Source organism: Enhydra lutris, unplaced genomic scaffold (genome assembly GCF_002288905.1).
Source record: "Enhydra lutris kenyoni isolate GAN:26980312 unplaced genomic scaffold, ASM228890v2 scaffoldscaffold10, whole genome shotgun sequence".
In the NCBI taxonomy this organism is placed as follows: domain Eukaryota; kingdom Metazoa; phylum Chordata; class Mammalia; order Carnivora; family Mustelidae; genus Enhydra; species Enhydra lutris.
Genome location: NW_019154094.1, coordinates 44,568,101 through 44,592,893, shown reverse-complemented (window position 1 = coordinate 44,592,893; position 24,793 = coordinate 44,568,101). Strand labels below are relative to the sequence as shown.

At 52.8% G+C, this 24,793-nt stretch overlaps 1 protein-coding gene across 1 annotated transcript in view; it reads right to left on the bottom strand.

Moving 5' to 3' along the window:
• LOC111144312 (glutamate receptor interacting protein 2) overlaps positions 1-24,793 on the bottom strand; it is an 88,008-nt gene that overhangs the window by 21,650 nt on the left and 41,565 nt on the right. Inside the window, exons 2-8 of the mRNA XM_022498552.1 lie at positions 5,088-5,134; positions 4,107-4,187; positions 3,713-3,848; positions 2,716-2,861; positions 2,025-2,111; positions 1,429-1,504; positions 133-278 (exon numbers count right to left, since the gene is read on the bottom strand). Coding sequence (XP_022354260.1) covers positions 133-278; positions 1,429-1,504; positions 2,025-2,111; positions 2,716-2,861; positions 3,713-3,848; positions 4,107-4,187; positions 5,088-5,134 — 719 coding nt within the window. The remainder of the gene's footprint in view (positions 1-132; positions 279-1,428; positions 1,505-2,024; positions 2,112-2,715; positions 2,862-3,712; positions 3,849-4,106; positions 4,188-5,087; positions 5,135-24,793) is intronic.

Genomic DNA, 24,793 nt, shown 5'->3' with positions numbered 1-24,793 from the left:
GTGCAGAGAGGCTGGGTGACTGGCCCAAGGTCACACCGCCTTTGATGTTTTGAGGATCTACGCCTGCTACCCCTCCCCTCAACCCCTGGGTCTCGTCCTGCCCCAACCCGAGTCCTCAGGCCCCAGACTCACCTGGGATGACCACATCATACTCCACCTGGAAGAGCGCCTCGTGGCTGCATTGCCGCAGTGTGGCAAGGGCAGAAGCATGGCTGGCCCCATGCAGCGGGATCCCATCAACGCTGAGCAGCCTGTCCCCCACCTTCAAGGAGCCCTCCCTGCAGGGAAGGGCCCGGTCAGCCAGCCCAGCTGCATACGAGCGCTGACAGGCCAAGAGGCCGCTGGGAAAGGAGGGGTCTCGGGGGCCAGGCAGCAGGTGAAGGAGGAAGCGATGGCACAGTGGGGGAACGCATGGGGGAGGCTCTAGGGGAGCAGCTGCACCCATGAGGCAGGGATGTAAAGAGAGCTGGGACCAACTCTGACATGTTCGACCCTGCTTGGTGCTTAATGTGTCCAGAGCCCTGGCTCAACCCCTGCGCGGGATGCCCCAGGGATACAGGAGATTGCCAGGGCCCCACAGCATCAGGGGTGGGGCGGCCTGGAGGCTTCGAGGTGCTCATCCTCAGGTCCCTTCTCCCTGCCCCCACTCTGGTTTCTCAGCAGCGATTCTAGCCTGGTGACAAATGCGCCTAGGAACGAATTTGGCAGGGGCCCCCAGGAGAAGGGCCCAAGCTGGGGTTCACCTCGGTTTGGGTCAAATCCCCACCCTGGAATGCTTGTCCCAACAGGTGGCCAAAGCTATTCTGGGAGGTACTATGAATAGCTTGTCACAAGGCCCCGTCCCAAGAACGGGTTTAGACTTCTGACAAGGCTGTTCCAGGCTTCTCTTAAAATGGCCAAGAATCTCCCACTGGGGAGGTCAGGGGGTCGGGTGCTGGAAACTGGGCGTGTTCCTCTCCCACGTTCTCTCCTCCTGGCCCTGCCCGCCTGGCCCTTCTAGGCTGAGCCACGGGCAGGGTGACATGGCCACAACCCAGAGGGTGCACGACAGAGGCCACAGTGGTGCTGCTCACGGTGCCCCAAAATCTCTCAAGGCAACTCCCAGGGGCTGCAGTATCAGCCCCATTCCACAGATGGGGGAAACGAAAAGCCAGGAAAGGGAAGAACACCATAACGCCAAGGTTCGCTTCCCTCCCCACCCCTGAGACAGGAGCACGCCAGGAAGGAAAGAGCTTGGTCTCTCTGTCATTTGGGATGGAGTCCTGGCTCCACCAACAATCCCGAGTGACTCTGTAGCAAGGGGCAGCATCTCTCTGGGCCTCAGTTTGCTCATCTGGAGAATGGGCACAATGGCTTCTAGTCTGCCTTCTTCATGGGGGATCTGGGCATAGCCAGGGCAAGGAAAGGCTCCCTCCGACTCAGGCTCACCTGTCAGCGGGGCCGCCGGGCCGGACGTAGGTCAGGACGAGCGGACGGGTCTTGTGTAGGTCTTCATGGGCACCCCCTGGACAGAATTCAACAGGAGGTGGCAGTCATCTACCTACCTCAATACCTAGAGGCCTAGACTCAGCCCCTAAGCCGGCTCCCTTCATTAAATCTGTTTGAGGTCCTGTCCTTGCAATTCACAGGCCCTCTTACAAGATTCCAACTATAAATCCCCACAGAGGAGGACAGAAAGTAGTGACATGACCGAAATCCTCGCTCTCTCTTAAATTATTTGCTTCTCTTCCTATGACCTCATCTTATTCCCCTCTTTGCCCTGGTTCCAAGGCAGCTCCAAACTTTGTTCTCAATCTCACTCCCAGCAATCATGCACATATCATTGCTTGACAAATTTTTCCATTTAACATTTGACTTAACGGTCCTCGGTTCTTTAAAGTCAGAAGCCATCTATCTATTAATCTATCTATCCATGTACTATATATCTGTATCTATAACCTTACTAAAGCAAAACAGAACACGTGTGGAATCAACATTAGCCTCCTTCCTGCCCCTTGACCCCCAAGTGTGACTCTTAGACTGACCTCTGAGGACAAAGCCAAAGCTATTGCCCTCCTTGTACAGGGAGACGTCCACGGTCTTTGTGATGATCCCTGGGCTGTTCTCAGGGGCTAGAGAGAAAGGGAGGGCTCCTTTGAGTCCCTCAGTCACATGACCAAGCCACAGACATCCCCAAAGCTCATTTCAGGAGAGCTTTACAGGGAGGGTAAACTCCCCCGACCTCTGCCCATTTACAGGTAGGACAAGTAAGACTTCAAGAGTTCTGCTGAACTCAGACTTGAATCCATGGCTATGGGCTCAGGCCAGGGTTGAATTCTAGTTATTCAAATCTTAAGACTTTCGACCAACTTTGAAAATTCAGAGGTAGGCTAAACCCTAGGCCACTGTACTCAATGCAGGCTGGTAGGATGGAGAGTGCAGTAGAACAGGGAACAATTTTTTTAGCCAACATTCCCCAAACCTTCCCCCCTTAAGGAAAAGCATCTGAACACTAAATATACAAAATGACACTGGTTTATAAACAGGGCCCTGCCACCTCCTGGTGACAGCATACTGCAGTTGTAGGCAACTTAGATGTCTGTGGCCAATCTTCAGGTCCCACCCACTCTGGTCCCCAGCTGGCTTGGTCCCCACCACCCAGGTGCTGGTGGGGAGATAGCTGTGTCTACCCACGACTGAGGCAGTGGAGAAAGTTCCCCGTCCAAGGGCACCCACCGGGCGGGGGCAGCTCATACTCCACCTCCAGCACCACGCGCTCGCCCACATTCTTGAGCAGGGTGATGATCTCATCATGGCGGAGCCTGGTCAGATGGATCCCATTCACTGACCGAATATAGTCGCCCACGTTCAGCAGGTCACTCCTGGGAGCAAGGAGGCCAGAACACATGCATGGTGACAGGTGCCAGCACTCACACCCCGTCTTCTGTTGAATCCTTATGATCTCTGAATCCCTTATGATCTGAAGCTGTGGCTCAGAGAGGTCAGACCTTGTCCAGGGTCACACAGCATGTTAGTAAGAGAGCCTGAATTCTAACCTAGACCTGTCTGATACCCAGCCCTGGCATTGTCCCCTGCTGGGGGGAATCAGCCCTCCTGAGGAAGGTTCTGACCAACCCTGAGGAGCCTGCAGAGTGGCCAGATCATCTCCCTCTTTGCTAGTTCTTAAGCACTCACCCTGGGTTCTGACGGCTAATACATTCTGTTCCACTGGACACTTACCAGCATCTGCTCTGTACGAGGCCCAGACAGGCCCAGACAGGCCAAGCCCTAGGTCTATGGAGCTCATGGTCCAAGGGAGCGACACAGGGAAGAGGACAGGAAAATCCAGAGCAATGTGTCCAAAAGTGGCACCCAGGGCCGTGTGAGCAGAGCAGGGCAGCTGCCTTGCCCTGGGATGGGGGGCCTCCAAGAAGCAGTAACCGAGAGGTGAGCAGGAGTCTGCCAGTGGGGAACAGAACTTCCAAGAAGGTAACTGCACGTGCAAAGCCCTGGAGGGCCTGGCAAGAGTGGGATTCTATGGCCGAGTAAGCCCCTTGTGTAAAGAGAAGAGAAGTAACTGCGGTCTAGAATTACAGCCTGCCTTGGAGGCTTTGCTCTGAGAAGCATTTGGCTGCTCCTAGAAAAACCTGCCTGATCGCTTTGCCTGTAACTCTGGTACATATTCCACTGGCCTCTGGCCCCTTCCCACTACCCCGCCAAGTCCCGTCCTCACCTGGCAGCGAGCCCCCCGGGTCTCAGGTTGGAGACCCTGGGCTTCCCATCCTTGTCCGTGCCACCTGAGATGGTCAGGCCCAGTGTGCTGCCTTCCTTCTTGATCAGCTCCACCATGGTGACCCCACGGAACTCCTCTGTCAACAGATGAGGGGGTGAGCGGGCAGCACGGAGCAATTCCAGACCCCCAGCTCCAGTACAAGTGAGACCGACACTTGGTAAATGGGGCGTCTGGCTGCAAAATTCTGGGTAAGATCATCTCCTTTTTACATCAAGGATCAGAGAGGTTGAGGGACTGGTCTAAGGTCACAGAGCGAGTTAGCAGCAGAGCCAATGCCATCTGACCCTGACCCTGAGCTCTCCATGCCTCCAGGACAAAGAGGGAGGCTCATTACCTGGAATGCTCTGTCTGCGGCAGGCCAGGGCCACATCGGTCCCTCCTGCATCCTTGCCTCCTTTGGAGTAAGGCCCGTCGTCTGCAGGCAAGAAAGAGAAAAAGTCCCGAGTTGCACTTTCATTTCCGTGCAGGAGAACGCTTTCAGCCTTGGGACTCTTCTGCTTCGTGGATGTGGCCTGGAAGAGGGGGTTCCTTCCTGCCACCAGCTCTCTGCTCTCACCAAGTCTCTGCTGGGGCACCCTCATGGTGCCCCCCCCAACAACCCAGAGGCTCCATCTCTGCCCTTGGACTGAACAACCTTCTGAACAGCAATGCTATACAGGGAGCTTCCCAGCCGTTCTGTGGTTAACATCCCCATAACATTAATTATGGACAAGATTATTCCACCATACAGATACAGGAGCTCAGGATCCCAGCAGGACAACGCAGGCCCCCAGGCACACCGCTGGGGAGCTGGGCAATTTGGATTAGACTGTGGGTCTGCAGACTCCACCACCCAGGACTGTGCTTGCACACCTGCTGGGACTGGCAGCTCACTCACACGCGGGCACCTCCACACAGGAGAGACAGTGCCGACCATGAGCAAACTCAATCTTGAATGGACCCAATTAACACGTCTTCTTGAGGACCGCACTTGAGGGTCTGCAAATCATAGTCTCAGACACTCTAGGCAGCCAGAGATAAGTCTGTCTCCTTTAATTCTAGAAAACACTTCCCTGTTATTTTTCAAGTGTTGTTTTCTTCCCCTCTTTCTTAGGAAATGCTTAAAGGATATTCCTTGGGACTGCGTTTTTCTCTCCCACGATCCATCACCTCTCTCCATCACATTTCCTACTTTAGTATCTCTCAGGGATGTCTCATCTATAGTAACATCTGCCTTTTTAATGTTTGGAGAAATTTTTCATAGATTTCAAACATTTGGAAAATAGACTAGTACAACGCAGAGGTTCTCAAAGGAGGGTCCCTAGCCCAGCCCTACCAGCATCACCTGGGCACTCGTCAGAAATGCAAATTCTCGGGCCCCACCTAGCACAGAGTAAATTAGAAACTCGGATAGTGGGATTCAGCAGTCTGCATGGGTGTGTGTTTTAGTGCATTACCCCAATTTATATTTTCATCTGTTTATCATAGACATCCAAATCAATTCTTTGTGGCATGCTTTTCTCTGGGTTTTGGGAAATGTGTCTTGACTACCACCACAATCAGGATTTAGGACATTTCCATCACCCCCCAAATTCTCCCTTGCTGCCCCTCTATAGCCAGTCCCTGTGCCCTCCCCCTGCACCCCTCACCTCCCAACTACCACTGGTCTGTTTTCTCTCTATATAATTCTAGCTTCCCTAGAATGCCATATAAATAGAATCCTACAGTGTGTGGGCTTCGGAGTCTAGTGTCTTATTTAGCATCATTTGAGATTCACACATGTTTTTCATGGATCAGTAGTCTGTTGCTTTTTATTGCTGACTGGTGTTCAATGGCGGGGAAAATGTACTGTGTGGTTAGCCATACGCCAGCTGAAAGACATTTCCACTCTTTCCAGCTTGGGGTGATCTCTCAGGAAGCCATAATAAATATCTACATACAAGTTTTGATTTGAACATCACATTCCATCCCACCTGGGTAAATATCCAGGAGTGGGATTCTGGGACATATGGTAAGAATGAGGTTAACTTTGTTAAAAACTGCCAAGCGGGTCCGACTGTTTCACATTCTTGCCAGCATTTGGCGACGTTAGTTAGGGTACTTTTTTTTTTTTTTTAAGATTTTATTTATTCACTTGACAGAGACACAGTGAGAGAGGGAACACAAGCAGGGGGAGTGGGAGAGGGAGAAGCAGGCTTCCCGCAGAGCAGGGAGTTTGATGCGGGGCTTGATCCCAGAACTATGGGATCATGACCTGACCTGAAGGCAGATGCTTAATGATTGAGCCACCCAGGTGCCCCACATTTATTATTTTTTAAAGATGTATTTATTTATTTGCGAGAGAGAGAGAGAGAGAGAGAGAGTGTGTGTGTGTGTGTGTGTGTGTGTGAGAGAGAGAGAGAGAGAGAGAGAGAGAGAGAGAGAGGGGGGGAGGGGCAGACAGAGGAGGAGAGAGAATCTCAAGCAGACTCTAGGGTAAGCCCAGAGCCCAAGGCAGGGCTCCATCTCATGACCCTGAGATCATGTCCTGAGCAGAAACCAAGAGTTGGTCGCTTGACCCACTGAGCCACCCAGGTTTCCCTCTATATTGAAATATTTTAAAACAAACCCCAGAAATGAGGAAATTACTCCTCTAAATATTTCAGTATGCATTAAAAAAATAGGAACATATTTCTTATCCAGCAAAAATACCATTATTACACCTTATAAAATTAAAATGATTCCTTAATTATTAATTTAATACCCACTCCATATTCAAATTTTCCTAATTCCAATGAGTTTTTAATTTCAATGAGTACATTTTTGGTTTTGGAAAGCTTTGTTTGGTCCTTTTGCTTATATCCTCATTCTGCTTTCATATGTTGTCCTGTCCTTTTCCATTGTGTCTTATAGGTCTCTAATAATTTTAAATCTTTTCAGTGTTCATCTGTTATTCAGTCTTCTATTTCTCAGACTCTTGAGAGCTGTTTCTGCTATTTGGGACATTTGATGACTCTCCCTCCCAGGGAACTATTTCTTCCTGAGTTTGGTAATTGTTGGACTGTGAGCTCATCTTTGGTGGGGCTTTATCTGTGGGACTCTTATTCAGCCTGGTTGCAAGCCAGTCCCTCCAGGGTCCAGAGAGAATTTGCAATTCCTTCCCCTCAGTGCCTGCCAAGGCATCATTACCCACACCCTGGTTCAAGGATTCTGGAATCAGGGGTGTACTATGAAATGCAACCTCCAACAGAAACAAGGGGCACATCTCAGATCACAAATTGTCAAAGGAGACCACCCAAGACCTAGTTGAGACAGACATGCTATCTCTTTGGTAGATGTGTGGATTTTTTCTAAATCCCCACTTTCACTGAGGGTATATCTTTTTAAAGGTCTTGGCTTTCCGCTGGGGTGTGAATTCCAACTAGGGAAGGGATGAGGGGCATCATCTCCTGTATCCTTAAGCTATCAAAACCCAAGCCCTTGGTTACCAGGCCAGCTAACACCCTCATTTCTGCTACCACCCCAAAAAGGAAGTCTCAGCATCAGCCGGCACTCATCCTACTGTTTTTCAGTTTTCTCTTTGTTTTTTGATTAGGAATGTATAGAATTTATAGATTAATCTGTGGACAGGTGACATCTTTATAATACTGGGTCTTCCAATGAATGAACATGGTCTAGTCTTTCATTTATTTTTGTCTTCTTTAATCTCTACCAAGAATGTTATATACTTTCATGGGCAAAAATCTTGTACATCTTTCTTTAAATATATTCCTAGATATCTTTAGTGTTTTTTAATTTTATTGTAAATTGGATCACTTTTCAAATTTAATTTTCTAATCATTTGTTGCTGGTATGTAATAATACAGTTGATGTTGTATTCTGACCTTTAAAATCCCCATATTAATTCTAATAGTTTATCTGTAAGATCTTTAGGATTTTCTGTCATCTGTGAAAAGTGACAATTTTATTTCTTACTTTCTAAGCTTCATACTTTTTTATGTTATTTGCCTTTTTGCACTGGCCAGACACCCAGTACAAAATTAGAAGCCGTTATACAGACCATGCTTATCTCCTCTGCTGCTAGCCCTCTTCATTTCCTGTGAATTCATCTATGCATCTCAAAGGAGTTTGAAGCTGGAAGGTTTCAGGTTACCTGCTCTGGGAGAATCCCAGAGCCCATGCTTCCCCTCAGCACCCCCTTGTCTTGGGCCCTGTTCATAGTCTGGTTCTCCTCTATGCCCTGATAGGTGAGGGGAAGGGGGCTAAATGCGTCATGCACCAACCATCCACACTATCCCCTTCTATCTCGTGCACTTGTCACAGCAGCCCTGGTGGGAGGCAGATGCTATCATCACTTCCACTTGACAGAGGAGAAAATTTGCAACACAGAGAGGCCAAGTCCTTAGCCAAGGCAACTTCTGCAAAAAGCCAGGACCTAACCCCAGGCCCCTTGCCCATGCCACCCCATGTTGCAGGCTCCCTGGACCAGGTTATTTTTTTTTCACACTCCTCCAGGTCCTTTCTCAGCACCAGACTGAGCTGGGCAAAGACAAGGGACAACCCATCAAGCTGGCAGGCTCTCCCGTGCTGCCCCAGGGGACCACCCCTCCCAGCACCAGGTATGCCCCTTGGGCTTCCACAGATTCCTTGGGCCTCACTTGAGACTGCACATGCCTTCCCCCCAACCCTCCACTCTGGAAGAAGAGCTCTCCAGCTGCCCTCATCCCTGCAGCTCCACCCTGGCCAGGTGTTAAGGCTGGGCTCAGGGTTCAGCCCTGCCTGAGGGCAGACCCTGGCTCAGTGATTCACCAGCTGTGGAAGGCCACTCCTCTCCCTAAGCCTCTGGCCATGGCGAGACCTAACTCAGGAAGCACGGTTATAGAGCGGAATCAGTCCTGGCAAGGGGCAGAAGCTGAGTATCCCATCCCATCCCTAATCCGACATTAGGGTTCAGTGGGGGTCAGTCCGGATCAAGGTCAGGGCTCAGCTTGAGTTCAGGGTCAGGGCTCAGTCAGAATCAGGGACAGGGTTCAAACTACAACACGTTGCTCAACCTCTGCACTACTAACATCTTTTTTTTGCTAGATAATTCCACGTGGTGGTGGTGGTGGCGGGGGGGGGGGGGCTCTCTTCTGCATCGTACAATGTTCAGCAGCATCCCTGCCCTCTAATCGCTAGATGCCAATAGCACCCCACCCCATCATGACAACCAAAAATGACTCCAGACATCGCCAAACGTCCCGTAGGGGAACCATATTACCCCACCTGAACCCCCATTGAAAATCACTGCTCTAGAGTCTGTGTGGGGCTCAGGCTGGGACTGGGACAGGTTCAGCATGAGGTCAGCGTCATGGCCCAGCCAGGATCTCAGGAAAGTAAGACCCTTCACCACCTGCAGCTCTAACCACTGAGACGCCACCCAGCTCCCCAGCACTCTGCACCTACAGACCAAGCCTAGGCTCCCTTTGCTCGCCAGAAGGTAGGAAATAACGAATCAGACGGCAGTTAAGCCCAGAATCACTTCCAGGCCCTCCGGAGTTGGGCCCCCAGCAGCTTTCCTCACCAGCCCCCACCCCCCACCTCGTCCCCCAGGCCCCTTATTCACACCAGCCGCCACCAATTCAGGCAACACGTCATTAAGTATAATGCCTCCCATTACGGTTCCCTAATTTGCACTTCATTTAGATTCAACAAGATGTTTCTGAGCTAATAAAATTAAAAAGACTGGGTTCTATCAACTATGTGACAGGTCTCTGGTATTTCATGTGGGCAATTCTGGAATTAAAATCTGTCTTATCCCCTGCAAATGAGATTCTGCCACTGGAAAATCCCTCTCTCTTGGGCTGTCCTGGGAAGACCAGAGATAAGCTTGCTGGCTCCAGATTTGAGTCTGGGGATGGGGGAGTGGGAAGATTAGCTCCTCAGGAGAGGACAAGAAAGCAGAGGGTCAAGTTCACCAAATTCAGAGCAGTAGGATCCCAAAGAATGGAGCATGAAACAACAGTGGGTTAAATGTGGTGTTTTGAGCCCAGATATTAAAAACAAAAAAATCCAGAAACCTGGAGTGAGGAAAGGTGGGATCCCCAAATGTGGTTCCCCAAAGGCTGCAAGATGTTGGCTCTGAAAGTGAGGGCCCATGTCCTGGGGTGTCTCTGAAGTGTCCTCCACATTTGTCTTCCAGACAGCCTCTCCTCCCCTTCTACACCCCAATATTCAGATCTTGCTCCACTGAAGAGCACGGTGCCAAGTTGGGCTGCAGTGACCCCCTTGGGACAGAGGTGTCGGGTCTGTTCATCTTAACTGAGTGACCCCAACTCCCTCCTGTCTACAATTTTTTGCTGGCTTTGGGGGAGCCAGCTGTGAGCATCTCTCAACCTGGCTGTCAGGCAGATATGACTATGGGCTGCAAACCAGAATTCATACAACTGTGTGCAGACAGAGTCAGTGGGCAATATATGGGCACTTGAGAGACTGCTCTCTGGGGAAGGGACATGCATTTTAGTCTGTGGCTCTGATGAGCTCTCTTGGGAGACTAAGGCCCCTCCGGACAGCTAATTGCTAGTTAAGAGGCTTCTGGATATGTAAGACCCCCTACTATATTCAGGAAGGCACTCAGGAGGATCGCCACAATATTTGTTGATGCCTGTTCAGCAACACTGCTCCACTTTCACAAGCATCCCATGGTGTGGGGAAACTGAGGCAGCATTCAAACCAAGAATCAAGGCAGGGTCAGAATTTCCAATCAGCTGTATGACTTAAGTCTCTATTTCTCTATCTATAAAATGGAAGTGTAACCCACCACCCATTGCTGGCTCCAGCCAGCCCAGGCTTGAGAATGTGAAGGAATTATATTATTTATAGAAAACCCCATGGGGGTTCAGACCCCAGTCCTCCTCCCTCACAGAACCCGCTCGCTCTCTCCCGCTCTGTCTCTTTTTTGTTCTGGGACTTGGTAATTACATGCTTAGAGATGAAGGCTTTTCAAAAACATCTTTCCCACCAATTTTCAGCTGGAAACGTGCATAAAAACAGAGATATTTTTACCCGCGTGTTTCTTTTTTCCCGTCTCCTCCTTCCAGCAATGGGCAATTATGAGCTTTTGCCTTCAGTCAATTCGTCCTGTAAGAACTCGCTTCCGAGGGAAATGCATTTCCACAGCAATGCCAGCCTGTCCCGCCGGGTGCGGGCTGGCCCCATCAGGAGAGCAGAAGGGAGCGAGGCAGTGCTTATGAACAGAGCTTAAGTACACCTGGTCCCGCGCCCCACACTACAGCCAGGGGTGGGTGGGTGCCTTTCTTTTTTATTTTATTTCTCTTGAAAGCTTTGCTAATTTGCCTTCATTATCCCCGTCTCTCTGGGGCCCCAGGGAGCTATTGAGCTTTGACAAAGGGAAAAGGAAGTCAGCCCCTGGCCAGAATGCCTTTGCCAGGATCCCGCCTCAGCAAGAAAGGGGCAACGGAAGGCAGTGTCACAGACTCAGCCATGACTGAGCCTGGTTCTCTGGACCTCCAGGAGGCAGCATTCAGCATATCTCTCGTTTACTGAGAAAACGAAGGCCCAGAGGCTCAGCCTGAGCAGAAGAGGAAATGAGGACCAGCCACCAGCAGGTCCAGCCCAGCCCCATCTCCCCTGAGGAGGAGAAGGGGACTCCTTGGTCCAACCTTCTTAACTGTCCCAGTAGCCCACGGCTGCCCCCAGGGGCAACGGCTGCTCACCTTTCCAGCACACCCCCAAGGGATCTGCCAGTTCCAGCTTGGCTGTTCCCACCTGGGCAGGCAGCGCTGCAAAAGGAAGGATGGACTTTGGCCTTAGGCCAACTTCAGATTCTGATTCTAGACCTTATTGCCTGCTGGCTAGGAATCCGGGACAAGTCACCTCTCTCTGAGCCTCAGGCTTCTCCTCTGTGCATTGCGAGGGCTCACCTCCAGGGGCAGTGTGAGCAGCGAGATGATGGAGTTTACACAGAAGCCATGAAACTCGGTAGTATTCTCCCTGCCCCTGTCACTGACCCTGTCAGAGAGGTTTTCATAGATTAATAATGGCAACTCCTTCTGATTAAGCCCTGGGAGTTGTGCTGGGTGCTTCATAAGCATTGTCTCGTTTCATCCTCACTACCTTCTGCAATGGTGTGGGGAAACTGAGGCACAGAGGATAACCAAATTCCAATGGTAAAGAGCAAGGTCAAGATTTGAACCCAAGCCATGTTCTATGGCCTTTAAAATGATTACCACTTTATCTTCACAATACTCCTATGTGGTGGGTGCCATTATCATCCCCATGTTATAGAGGAGGAAACTGAGGCACAGAGAGGTCAAGGGAACTTCCAGCGCCACACGACTCCTAAGTGGCACGGGCCCCCTCTGGCCTCCTCCTCCCATCCCATGACAGTTCTGGGGAGACTCGGATAATGCCTATGGTTCTGCAGTCACCTCTGCTCCAGGCAGCAGCCCAGCCCCTTTGGGCACTGCCCACAGAAGGACGCCCCTCTGGCCATCACGGGCTGGACCAGAGCATGTATGGGGTACAGGTTGACCTCGGAGTGATTCCCCGATCCCGGCAGCTGACAAGTCTCCCCAGAGGCCAGCCTCCCACAGAGAGAGTAGCAGGTAAAGATCAACTTGGCAACAGGATGACCCCTCTTTCTATTCAGTGCATGTTTATAGGGGAAGCAAGAAACATACCAAGAGATTTTAAAAGTAGTTGCCCAATTCACTTGTTGCCAAGGACTGGGCAAAAAGAACATGGAAAAGGAGCGCCAGGCCCAGACTCTGCATGTGCTAACTCAGTTAACTCTGCTGAAAGCAAGGGGAGGGAGGCTTCCGGACTTCCTCGTTTACAAATGCAGAGACTGAAGACAAGAGAGGGCACTGAGCTGGTGAACTGCAGAGGAAGGACTGGAATCCAGAACCTCCTGGCCTCCCAGCAGGCCACAGCCTGACCCCTCGACTGTGTGCTCTCCCTCTAAACACAAGGCTAAGAGACCCGTAGAGGGCTGTAGAGCCTGCAGTGGCCCCTATAACATGTGGGATGAGGGTGCGGCCTCAAGTCAGGCCTCGGTCTGCCTCTTCTGGGCCTAGGCTCTCCCACCTCACCCTGGAACCAGCAATATTAAGGTGCATGACCTTAAACCTGGGCCACCAATGGAACCGTTTTATTTCTTGACTGTGGTTGCCTGGGGCTGTAAAAAGATTCAATTCACTCTATGAAGAGTAAAAGCAAAATTTCTCACCACAACTGACAGTCCCTCATCCTCCCTGACTTCACCTCCTAACACTCTCCCCTTCGCCAGCTCCACTCCAGTTTCCTGGTCTTCCCACTGTTGCCCACACCAGATTTGTGCCCACCCCAGGGCCTTTGCACTGGCTATTCCCTCTGCCCAGAAGACTCTTCCACAAACTACCCCTGTCATGTCCTTCAGGAATTTGTAGAAATATAACCTTCTCAGGAAGGTAGGTCTTCTCTCATACCCTCCTTCCCTGCTTTATCTTTTTCATGCACTCAACACCATGTAACAGACCCCACTTAAAAAAAAAAAAAAAGTCATGATCTCATTTACTATCTGCCTCTGCCCACTAGGATATCAGGTCCAGAAGGCTGGGTTATGTCTGTCTGTCACTACCATGTCCAGCATGGAAAGTAAGGCATACGGTAAGTACTCAGTAAATAATCTGGAATTCAATTCCTACTTACAGAGTTGAATGGGGATGGAAGAGGTGAAATGAGTTGTTCAAGGTCACGGAATCAGGAAGAGCCAGAGCCAGGATGCAAAGCTGGACCTCCTGGTTCTACATTGTGGCCTCTGCGGTCAAGGGCCTGGGGTTTCCCCATGGCCACAGCCCCTCCTGTGCAGTAGGAGGTCAGGCCCGCCTGACCATCCAGACAGTTATCGTCAGAGTCCCTCAGAGGATGGGCGTCCCAGGCCACAGCAGAAGGACTACCCTCCCTTATCCCCATGACACACACACACACATCCTGCCTGAGCCTTTCCAGGCCCCACTGGGTGGCCAGGGCTCACTGAGGCCCAGTAGGCCCTGGGAACAAAGACCACTTTGTGACAGGGAGTCAGAGAGTGAACACTGAGGGTGTGGGGGGCACAACTTCCTGCCAAAATCTGTATTTAGGCCTACTGTGCACCCAAGCCTGGGCACATCCCTTTCCACAGGGGCTTAGGGTTGATGTATGGTGAACAAGGCTCCCAGAAGCAAGACTGGACATGTGCAGGCAGGAGTCCATCAGGGGCAGAGAAAGGGCACTGAGCAGTGTGTTCCACAGACCCCAACCCCAAGCCTGGCTCTCACTGAAGAGCTCTGCATGTGGCCTGATTTCTCAGGGCCTCAGCCTTCCCTGCAAAATGTTGGGGGGGTATATGGAGTAGCTACTTGTTGGATACCCTGACCCCCTGCTCTTGGGGAGACCACATGACCAGGCCGGCTGGTCAGTCAGAGGCCTCAGTCAGAGGTCAGTCAGACCAGAGATTGGTCAGGAGGGAGCATTTGATCCAAGTTGGGCCAACAAAAGGTGGCCCTGGGATGTTTGCTGGAACTATTGGAAACAGGTTCTCTTTCCTTAGAGATGACTGACCTGGTTGACCTTAAACTCAAAGCTTATAGGGACCTCTGGGTACCTCCCTAAAGAGAAGCAGAGACCCAGAGTCCTAACGATGTTAACTGAGTGCCTGGATCCCACTATGCCTAAGCTCCATCTTTGGACTTTTCTGAAGAAAAAAAAGAAAGTCTCAGTGCTGACATCAGCTGTGGCAGGTAATCATGAAGTTCATGTGGTAATTATGAAGTTCTGTGGAGAACAGGTGAGGGTAAGGACGGCAGTGGTGAGGGTGGGGGTCAATTAAGTCAACAGAAAGAGAAAAAGCCAGGGAGATCAAGAAGGGCCTTAAACGCCAGGATAAGGAGTTGTGATCAGATTTGAGTTTTAGCAAGCTCCCTCCCACGGCAGCATGGAGAGGTGGGAAAGAGGCTAGAAGGCCGAGGAAGAGACAGGGGCAAAGGTCCAGGCGGGCAATGCTGAGGTCTAAGCCCAGGTGGAGGCCATAGACCCATGAGGTAGGAGAAGATGCCTCCCCGGTAGTCTTTCATGGGAAGTCTCCAGGGCACTACTGACCTGTGGCTCTGACCACTGCAGGACAAGGCCATCCCACTCACCTGAGCCTTAGGTCAAGAGGACAGATACACCCAGGCCAGGAAGGCAATGCCTCCATTTATAGGGTAGTCCCTGGGAGGGAGCAGAGGCAGACTAGGTGAGGTCAAATTCCAGCTTTGCTACTTCTGGCCGTGTGGCCTTGGACAGGTCACTTAATATCTCCATGCCTCAGTTTCCCCAGCTATGAAATGGAGAGAAGAATAGTACCAAACTCACAATCTTGTGAAAATTAAATGAGAAAACACACAGAAAGAGCTTAGAACAGAGCAGGGCACAAAGTCAGTTCTCAGCAGCTGTCAGCTACTATTATTTGTGTCATTATCTGGGGACCTGGGGGTGATCCTGTCGCTGTTCCTTGCCATGGGTTAGGGGTGGGAGACTAAGTTCACTGGGCAGAGGGAGCTGGGTTATAAAAGTCATCTGGGTGCCAGTCCTGGCTTGGCCATTTCACTGTAGCTGTGGGGCCTTGGGTGGGCCACCTCCCCCACCCCGAGACTATTTCCTCATCTGTCCGTTAGGACCTCAGCCCCCGCCCTTGGAACTGTTTCAAAGGGGTACCATCAAAAGTATGTTAAGTGTGGGAAGGGACTGACAGGAAAGGATGACCTACTCCTGGCTCTTGACAAGCTGGGGGAGGGGGTGGTCAGGGGAGGAAGGCAGCCCAGTAGGATGAGGCTGGAGAGACAGGCAGCCAGACAGATGGACGGAGCAATGGTGTTTGCTCCAGAGCCCCTCCCACGGGGCCAATCCTGGCCCCACTTAGAAATGTGGCTGCTGTATGACACCTGCCCCACTGTACTGCCAGAGTCCCAGGGCTCACCAACCAGACCCCGGGGCCAGGGCTTCGGCCGGCCGCCAGCAGGTCCAGCTTCCCGCCTGCTCCAGGAACTCCCTCCACACCACCCTGAGCTCGGCCTTTGCTCTCACATCACTGGGCAGGGAGCTCACTCCCGCTAGCTCATGCCCATGCCAGGGCAGGACATGCCTCCCTGAGGCACCTCTGAGGGGCTAAGCGCTGTCCTCTGCAACTCCAGACCTACCTGCTGCCCATGCCATGTGGGACAGGGGACAGCCTGGTGAGCTCAGACCCCAATCTCAGGATGGCAGGATGGCAGTCAGGGTCAGACAGAGTCCTCGGGTGGGCTGCCCCCACTCTGGGGTCCAGGGGTCCCTGCCCTGCACTCTCTCCAGGCTTTGGGTCTCTGGGGAGTGGCGGTCCCAGTCTCCTCCCTGGGAGCTCCAGAGGGCTCAGCCCCATCGCTCTGCCTGCTGGTCCCCAAGACTTACCCGCCTCTCCAGGGATCTCCCGGCTGAGCCCACACAACATGTCCGCTATTGTCTCCTCCGCTGCCCACCAACTCCCTCCCCTCAGGAGCCACGCTGCTCAGCTCTCCCTCACCCTACCTCCCCCTCCCCCAGGGAGGGGCTGTGGGAGGGAAGCTCACAGCTCCCACTGGCTGGGCACCAGTCCACCCACTGCAGCGGGCGGCTCTCTGCTTAAAGGGGACACAGCCACTGGATGGCTGGCTGTTGGAATCCTCCCACATGCCCGAGTCTGGTTGGGGAGCTCTGGAAAGGGCATACCAGGGTCCTCCCACTAGGGCCCTAGGCAGACAGACCCCACGGGGGCTAGTTCTGCTCTGAATTGGCCCTGGGACTTTGATAAATGACTGCTCTCCCAGGCCTCAGTTTTCCCATCTAGAAAAGAGGAACAGTGCCTTCCAAACTTTTTTGTAAGTAGCAGATTCCAGTAGAATCTTGCATGGAATGCCAGAACCTGGGCCGGATAAAGGGTAGCCATATGCCAGAGAGTGTCTGCAGGTCTCAGGTTAGAACCCCCTGCGCTCAGAGTCCCCTGGTACACTTTCACAGACATTCCAACTACCTCTTCCGGTCTTCAGTTTCCTTTTCTGGCAGACGGGGCGTGGGGAGAATAAGCCCAGCAGCCTACCACGTGGAACACCCCCCTCCCAGCCTTTGGGGAACACGGAGCGAGCTGGGCAGAGAATCCGCCTGCCTTGGGCTTGACAGGCAGGGGCAGCTGTCCACAACTCCAGCCCCAGCTGGGCCTCAGTCCTGCACACTCCTAGATTCCACACGCCAGCTCAGGACTGACCCTGACAACCCCGATGGACACACAGGGCTCCTCCTCCAGCTGTCCAGCTGCTCATGCTCCCCATCCCACTAATGTGTGTGGGCACCAGCTGAGGGCTGGGCACCACACAGGTGCTGGGACAGTCAGGGGCTAAGAGCAACACAGGGTCAATAGCCTGTAGGTCTGACGACATTTGTCCTCCTGCCGGATGCAGCAAAGAGCAAGAGATGACGTCCTAGCCCCCGTGGCTACGTGGGAACAAGCGGGGCTCAAGTTTGTTCTGTGTCCTGCAGCGAATGGAAATGTACAGCACTGTGGTTAGGGACCGGGTTGCTTCTTCAAGGTCCCCTCCCATTGCCCACTTCCCAAGGGCGCCTGCTTCTTTGGGTGACTTCACGTATGTCCCAGGGGGGGCAGGCTCCACATTCCAGGCAGAGTTGTTGGGCCAGCAGTGAGGTCAAGGTCTCAGCCATGGAAGGGGTGGTGAGTACTAAGTCAGAGAGAGGGGCCCTGAATGGGGAGGAATTTGCTGGGAGAATGGGGGCAGGCAGGGAAGAGGGCACAGGCTCTCAGCGTGGTCTATAGTACCCAGAAATAGTCAGGACAAGGCGCTCAGTGAGGACCCTGTCCATCAGCAGGACACAAAGTGCCACTCTGTGGTAATCCCAGCTCCACACTGCGCAGGGACATAGCCATTCTCAGCCTGTAAACTGCTCTTAATAGACCCTCACCCTCTTCCCTTAAAGGCTTGTGTGCCACACAGCCCTCCACCCCATATTTACACCCCCCTCAGGGTGGGGGGCTGCACGGTGCACAAGACTTGAGAGCGACATCCGTCCCCTCTTGTAAGAAAATATTTGCTCACCCTACAGATGCATTTCAATGAGCGATTAAGATAATCTGTCTCTCTTCCTGCTCCTTTGGAATTTACTCTTGTGGATGAGAAGCTCCTGGAAAGGTCACGCTGTGGGTTATGGGAGAGCTTCCAGGCAGCGTTTCTCTGAATGCCTGCCGTGCCAGGCCCTGGGGACCAAGAGACCAGGAGACACATGGGAAACAGGGTCTTCTCCTGCCCTGCGTCCCTGTCACCCCATGGAGCACATTTTCACTCGATTTTATCCAAGAGTAGGTTTGGAAGCAACTGTTGGTCCATTTTGGAACAAGGCAGGGTTTAAATAAACATCAGGTACAAAGGTTAAGCGATTTGCCCAAGGTCACCCAGGGGTGGAGCCAGGTTCACACCTAAGGCGCCTCTTTTAGAGGGCGCTGCTGTGTGCCTCTCAGGATTTCAGGGGTTTTAAAGGGGTCTGGAAGTGCTGAAGGGGAGCAGTTAGCTCTGTCAGGGGTCCACTGTGGAGGGGTTTTGAGCATGACTTTGAAGAATGAGAAGGAATGAGCCAAAGAAGGGAAACCGCGTGGTTGGTGTGCACCCAGGCACGCCATCCTGTGTGAGCAGTGAGGACACCAGGTGGGACACAAAGTCAGGTCACCAAGGGTCTAGTAAGGTCTCACTCCTTGGAGGAGTAGCAGACAAGCAGCGGCCTCACCGGAGCTCCTCAGCTTGCAGACTCTCAAGCCCCACCCAGGCCCACGGAATCAGAATCTGCATTTGAACAAGCTCCCCAGGGGACACACAGAAGTTGGAGAAGTGCTCTGTCTGGAGTTTGGTTTTCATCCTGCAGGCTACAGGAGCCAAGGGAGTAAGGGAGTAAGAAGGCTCTGCAAGGACCACAGACTGCAGCACCACCTGAGGGAGAAGGGAGGAGGGCCTGGCAATGAGCAGCAAGGGTCCCTTCTGGGAGCTGAGAGCAGGCAAAGCTGCTTGGTCCTGCTCCAAAGACGACCCTCTCATCCAGTGCACGCTACCAAACTTCAGGGAAGCAGAGGAAGAGGGAGACAGATTGCTGGGTGTGTAAGGTGGCTGGAAGCCAGCCTGGCGGGCACACCCTCCATGATCAGCAGAGGCCCTGACACCTGCACATCTTCAGGTTTTGAGACATCTGGAGGACAGACTGCTGTGTGACCGGCAGCATGTGTCCAGCCCACTCTGGACCTCAGCTTCCTCGCTGTACAACGGGATAATTAAAAGCACCCACCCCCTAGAGTTGGGAAGACTATGTACTTGTAAGTCAGAAAGCAGTTCTCCATCCACCTTCCTGTCAAGACTCCCATACCAACACTGTGAAACAGACCAGAAAGCAGACCTTTAAGGTGGCTGAGTGCATAGGTCAGGGGCACCAGTGTTCAAATCCCAGCTCGGCCCCCCTTGAACTATGTGACTCTGGGCAAGTCACTTCTGCACGAGCCTCTGCTTCCCACCCATGAGGAATGAGGGGCAGAGACTTGGAAGGCCTTCGCAGACTGTTGACTTTGCTGGAAGGGCTTTGTAGACTGTGACCTCCTCCCTACGAAGCGCCAGGCCTGTGGGGCCCTTCTTGGTGTCTCTTAATGGGGCTCCACAGGCATCATGTTCTCTGGTGTGCCAGGTTGTCCTGGCAGGACACACCACAGGACTCCTGACATCCCTGCTACCCCCCCAACCTACCCAGGGGCAATGATGGCTGCAATTGGGAATGAACTGACCCCACGCCACACAGATGGGAAAACCAAGATCCAGATGGGGCCGTGTCTGGGGACCCCCACCCAAGCAGAGGGGGGTCCTGGACCTCAGCATCCACCTTTTCTCTCAGACCCAAGGGCTGAGTCCACCATAAGCACAGGAGAGCTGTGTGAGCACGCCGTCAACCCCACCACTGCCCCTCCGCTCCTGACTGACAGCCGGAAATGAAGTCTGGGTAGGAAGGAGGCAGAGATGGTGATCTAAAGGCAAGACATAGGAACCCGTTACTGCTGTTCCATTGCTTCTTCCTCCTTCTCTCCTCACACCACCCCAGAGGCCAGGCCAGGACAATGGCTGCCCCTGCCTGGTTGGTAAACATTTCCACAAGGTGGGTCCCCATTTTACAGATCAAGAAACTGAGACCCAATCTGTGATTCCAGCACCCACAGGGGAGGCACTAGCTAACCCCCTCTTAGGGTGCTGTTTGGCTGCAGCCTCCTCTCCGGTAAAGCTGTTCCACACACGCCCCATTGTCCCTTACCTGACTTCAGGGAGGGCTGTGGCACGTCAGTGGGCTGTGGTCCCAGACACCTACCAGTTCTCAGAGCCCTCCACAGCAGCCTTTCCCCCAGCCCTGGAGGGCACAGGGGCATGCCATACAAAGAGACTCCGGTGACAGGCTGTGTGCTCAGACCAAGGAGGAAGGCTTTAGGATGTAAGAGGAACCTCAGCTGACTGTTCTTTAGAACCAGGCAAAGAACGCCTGTGTGCTGGGCCTGACTTTCAACATTTTATACTTATTCCCTCATTTCATCCCACAACAAGCCCATTTCAGAGATGAAAAAACAAGAGCCCAGAGAGGTGAAGCCACTTGCTTTTAGCCACACAGGGGGTGAGGACTGAACTGCGATTTGAACCCAGGTCTTCCTAATCCCATCCACACTAACACCCCCTGAGAAAGGCACACTCAGAAGCCCTCTCAGGAGCCTACAGATTCAGAAAGGACAAAAGGTCTATGGGGGGAGGGGGAGGGCCAAGCTGCTGCTCCTCGGGAGTCTCTGAGAATCTTATGACTGGAAAGGAGTGAGAGGCAGCTGCTCAGACAGCCCCAGAGAGATGAGACGTGGGAGAATGCTGTCACCCAGCACCTTCACTCCTGGTGGTTATTCAAGAGTACCCCATCCCCGCCACTGCTCACAGGAATGGGAATGTTGTTGGTGAAGCTGCCCTGGGTTTCCTTCCCAGGGGAGGGGACAGGTAACACATGTTGGCCACTCCCCACGGAGTATGACACAGCAGTTAGAAACACAGAGGATGGATTTAGGAAGTGAACGGTCCAGTTAAAGAAAGGAAAGAAGGCGGAAAAGGGGGAGGAAGAAGGAGAAGGGAGGAAGGGCAGGGAAGGGGAGAAGTAGGGAGGGAGAGGGAAGGAAACCTGTCACTTCATCTCCGTAGCTTTTTCTCACAGAAAGCACTACAAGGGTGTACACATGTGTAAAAACCTGTCTCACAGAGTGACTGGGCACGGGGACAGGACACGAAGGAGGAAAAAAAGTTGGATAAAACAGAGCCAGAGTGGGTACTGGACTCACGTAAAAACAAAAAATTTAATAGGTGCCTCAAATGGCATGTTAAGCAGTTGGAACTCTCTCCTGAGGACACTAGGGAGCCATGGAAGAGATTAGAGGGAGAGAGGGATAAGTGCTCTAGAAAATTAACTTGAGTGGGTGCTAAGAGAGTCCCTCCATGGGGGCAAGGGCCCCAGCTAACCTCAGTCAACCCTTAGCCATGCTCCTCCGGGGTGTGTGTCGGGAGTCTGCTGCTCAGGTTCTGCCCACCTGCCCTCTCGCTGCCTTTCAAACGAAAAGAGCAAAACATAAAAATAAATGGGCAAGTTGTCAGGGCTCAGCCCTGGGAAAGAGCAGCGCTGTGCATTCCAATCTCAGGATGTCAGTGACCCCCTGGCAGCAGCCCCTCCCTATCCTGCCCTGGAGAGAACCCTGGGCTGAGTGTCCAAAGACCAGGTTCAGTGCCTGGTAACTGCTTACACAGGACCTCCTCCATGCCAAGAACATCACATATGATGTCAGAACATCAGCATCTATTGCAGAAGGAACCATACTCAAAGAGGATCTGCTGTAAGCCCAAACACAACAAAGGGGGCCAAAGAGTCAGGGCTGCTCAGAGGAGGAGTCAGGACCTGTTCTGGAGGAGGGAATGCACGGAAGGGGGCACTTCTGGCACTGTGGCCACCATGTGCATGACATTAGGTTAGAGTGGGCTCTCCTGAACTCCTGAGTTCAACGAGATGCTTCGGGGGGTGGACACAAAGGGCAGCTGCCCAGGACCAAGCAGTCAAGAGCAGCGGCTGGAGCCTCTGCACAGTGGAGTCTGATTACGGCGACGCCCCATTGCAGCTGGCAGTCGATGAGGTTTTGGGAGGGATAGGCACAGTCCTCAACATGTGCCCTCGAGGGACTCAGTGGAACAGGAGACAGGCCTTGGGTCCAGGTTCAGCCTTGGGGCAAACACTATGCCTGGAGCCCCACCTTTTAGCCTCTAGGTCAGGAATTACCCTTGTCCAAATGCATATGTCCCAGAGAAAGAGAAAGGGCTCACGTGTCTGAAGTGCCTGCTGGGTACCTAGGACTTGATGATTAGTGTCTCCTGGATCTTTCAAAAGCCCTGCTGCTCCCCATTTCACGAGGAGAAACTGAAGGTTTGGAGCGGAGAAGAAACTTGGCCAAGGCCTCTAGCTAGTATGGGCCAAGGGTCAGATTTCAGAATCAGGTGCTCCTTCCTTGGGCCTTTTTTTTTCTTTTTTAAAAGATTTTATTTATTGGTTTGTCAGAGAGAGGGAGAGAGAGCGTGAGCACAAGAAGGGGGAGCAGCAGGCAGAGGGAGAAGTAGGCTCCTGCCTGAGCAGGGAGGCCGATCTCAGAACCCCATGATCTGAGCCGAAGGCAGACTCTTAACTAACTGAGTCACACAGGCACCCCTCCTTGGGTCCTTTAGATGGGCCTTTCCCTCCTTCGGGAACTCTCCCCCACCCTGCCCCATCTAAGGATAAAAATCTGTAGAGCGCAAGCTAAATGCTGTCTCTACCAAGAAGCCCACCCTGACCACACCTCTTTCCTGTCTTTCCGTTAATGCATTTGCTCACCTGTTCTTTTCCACTAAACAGGGGACCCTTGACTATCTTGCTCATTGATTTCAACCCTATATCCAGGGGCGGCCTTGTAGACAGTAGATGTGAGGATGAATGAATGGGAAATGAATGATAATGGATATACATAATCTCTAGGTTGCTATGTTGGAAAGAAACCCATAATTTATCCCCTCTAACACTTCAATCAAACATAGAAAACCTTGCTGCTTTCTGACATGGCCAGTATACCTCCACAAATGGGGAGCTCACCACCCCAGGGCCCCAGGACCCCCTGCCCCAGGACTGCCCTGCCTAGAGTCAGATGCCATGTCTAGACCCAGGCGATGGCCTCTGAGCCCCAGGAGAAGAGCCCAGAGTCTGGACGTGGCCTCCACCATAGGTCCTGCCAGTTCCCCTCTCATTCCAAGGGCCTCTCCTGGGAGTACGGCTGGAAGAAGGGGTGGGGGGCTAGGCACCCCAGGAGTCTGGGGCCATGCTCACACATGTGCCTTTAATCCCAATGGATTTCAGCATGCTTTCACCTCCAGGGTATCTGGACCAGGCCCACGAGGCTGGGATAATCATGTCTTTTTACAGATAGGAAAACTAGAGTCCAGAGGGGCAAGAGACAGAGGAACTCAGGGGTCTGGCTCCAAAGCCTTAATCACAGTCCAGTAGACAGACACATGTTCTCAAAAGGGCTTTGTGTGAGAGCTTCATTCTCTTCCGTGCCCTCCTGGGGGACCTGAATACTAGAGGAGAACCCTAGAGTCAGGGACGGATGTGGAACCTCAGGAAGGGTGATAATTTGGGAAGGTCCACCCAAGGGTCCCGCACAGCCCATGAGGTATACCACGAGAGCCAGGGAGCGGGTCTCCCACTGTTGGAGCTGTGGGGTGGGGGTGGGGGGCTGCAGGGTTGGGGATGGGACCTGGCAAAGGACACTTGTTCGAGGATGAGGTTTGACCCTGAGATTTCTGGGCCAGTGACTGCTGCCTGCCAGCTGAGGCCTCCCATGTCCCACAGCCCCTCAGCACTGTTTGGGAAGAACCATTGGGAAGTTGCCAACCCATGTCCAGAATTGGCTACCCCCCTCTCCAGTGTCGCCTCCTCTACCCCAATCCCCAGCACCATGTACTCTGAGCCATTTTCACCTCCTCATGGTCCCACATGGTCCCAAATTCTGCAAGTCCCCACTATCTCTTCCCCCAGGAAGCCTTCCCTGATCCTCTGACTGGCTGATGCCTCACCTGGTCCCCAACATCTTCAGGCGCTTCTCAGTCCCAGTTATGTCAACTCACCAGACATCCCATCCTCTTCTTTGCCCATCAACCTGCAGATAAGCCTGACACCAGAGTGGTGAGGAACATTCTAGACTGTCCCCTCCCAGCCTGTTAACACCTCCTCCTGCAGTAGCAATGCCATGGGTCCCTTAGTGGAGCCCTGGGTTCAAGTCCTGACTCTACCTCCAACTGGTTGGGTGACCTTGAGCAAAAGTGGCCTCAACCTTCTCTGATATAAAACAGGGGTACATGTGTGGGCTGGAGCCAGAGTCAGACCTGTGGTCTCTGGGGGGCTATTCAGCTCCAACCTCAGCTAGTCTGCGGCCCCCTCACCTTGTCTCTGGCTGAGGCTCTAAATGATCCTCAGCCTTTTCCAAAAACCCTCCTCGACAGATCCATTCTGCGAACAGGGCACCAAGCCACAGAGAGAGGCAGGGACCTTCCCCAAGGTCACCCACAGGGACCCTTAGCTGCCCCAGCTGTGTGGCAATGAGAGGTTGCCGAGTATGTGGCCCCCAGCCCGCCCACCTGCCCACACATCTGCTTATGAGTCACCGTCACCTCGGCCAAGACAGCAAAATGCGGGGGCTAGAGAGAGAAAGTCAGCCCAAGGAGAGCAAATGGGTGAATGGGGGGAGGCTTCTGGCCGCTGGGGAGCACAGTGGGGGGCGCAGAAGGGAAACTGAGGCCAGAAGGAGCAGCCACCCACTCAAGGACCACAGAAAGTGGGGGCGGCCTCAGTCTCCTGTCTAATGGACGTTCATTCTGCTCCATCGGGCCATTTCCTCAGGGAAGAAGGCAGGGCCCACGGCTTTCACAA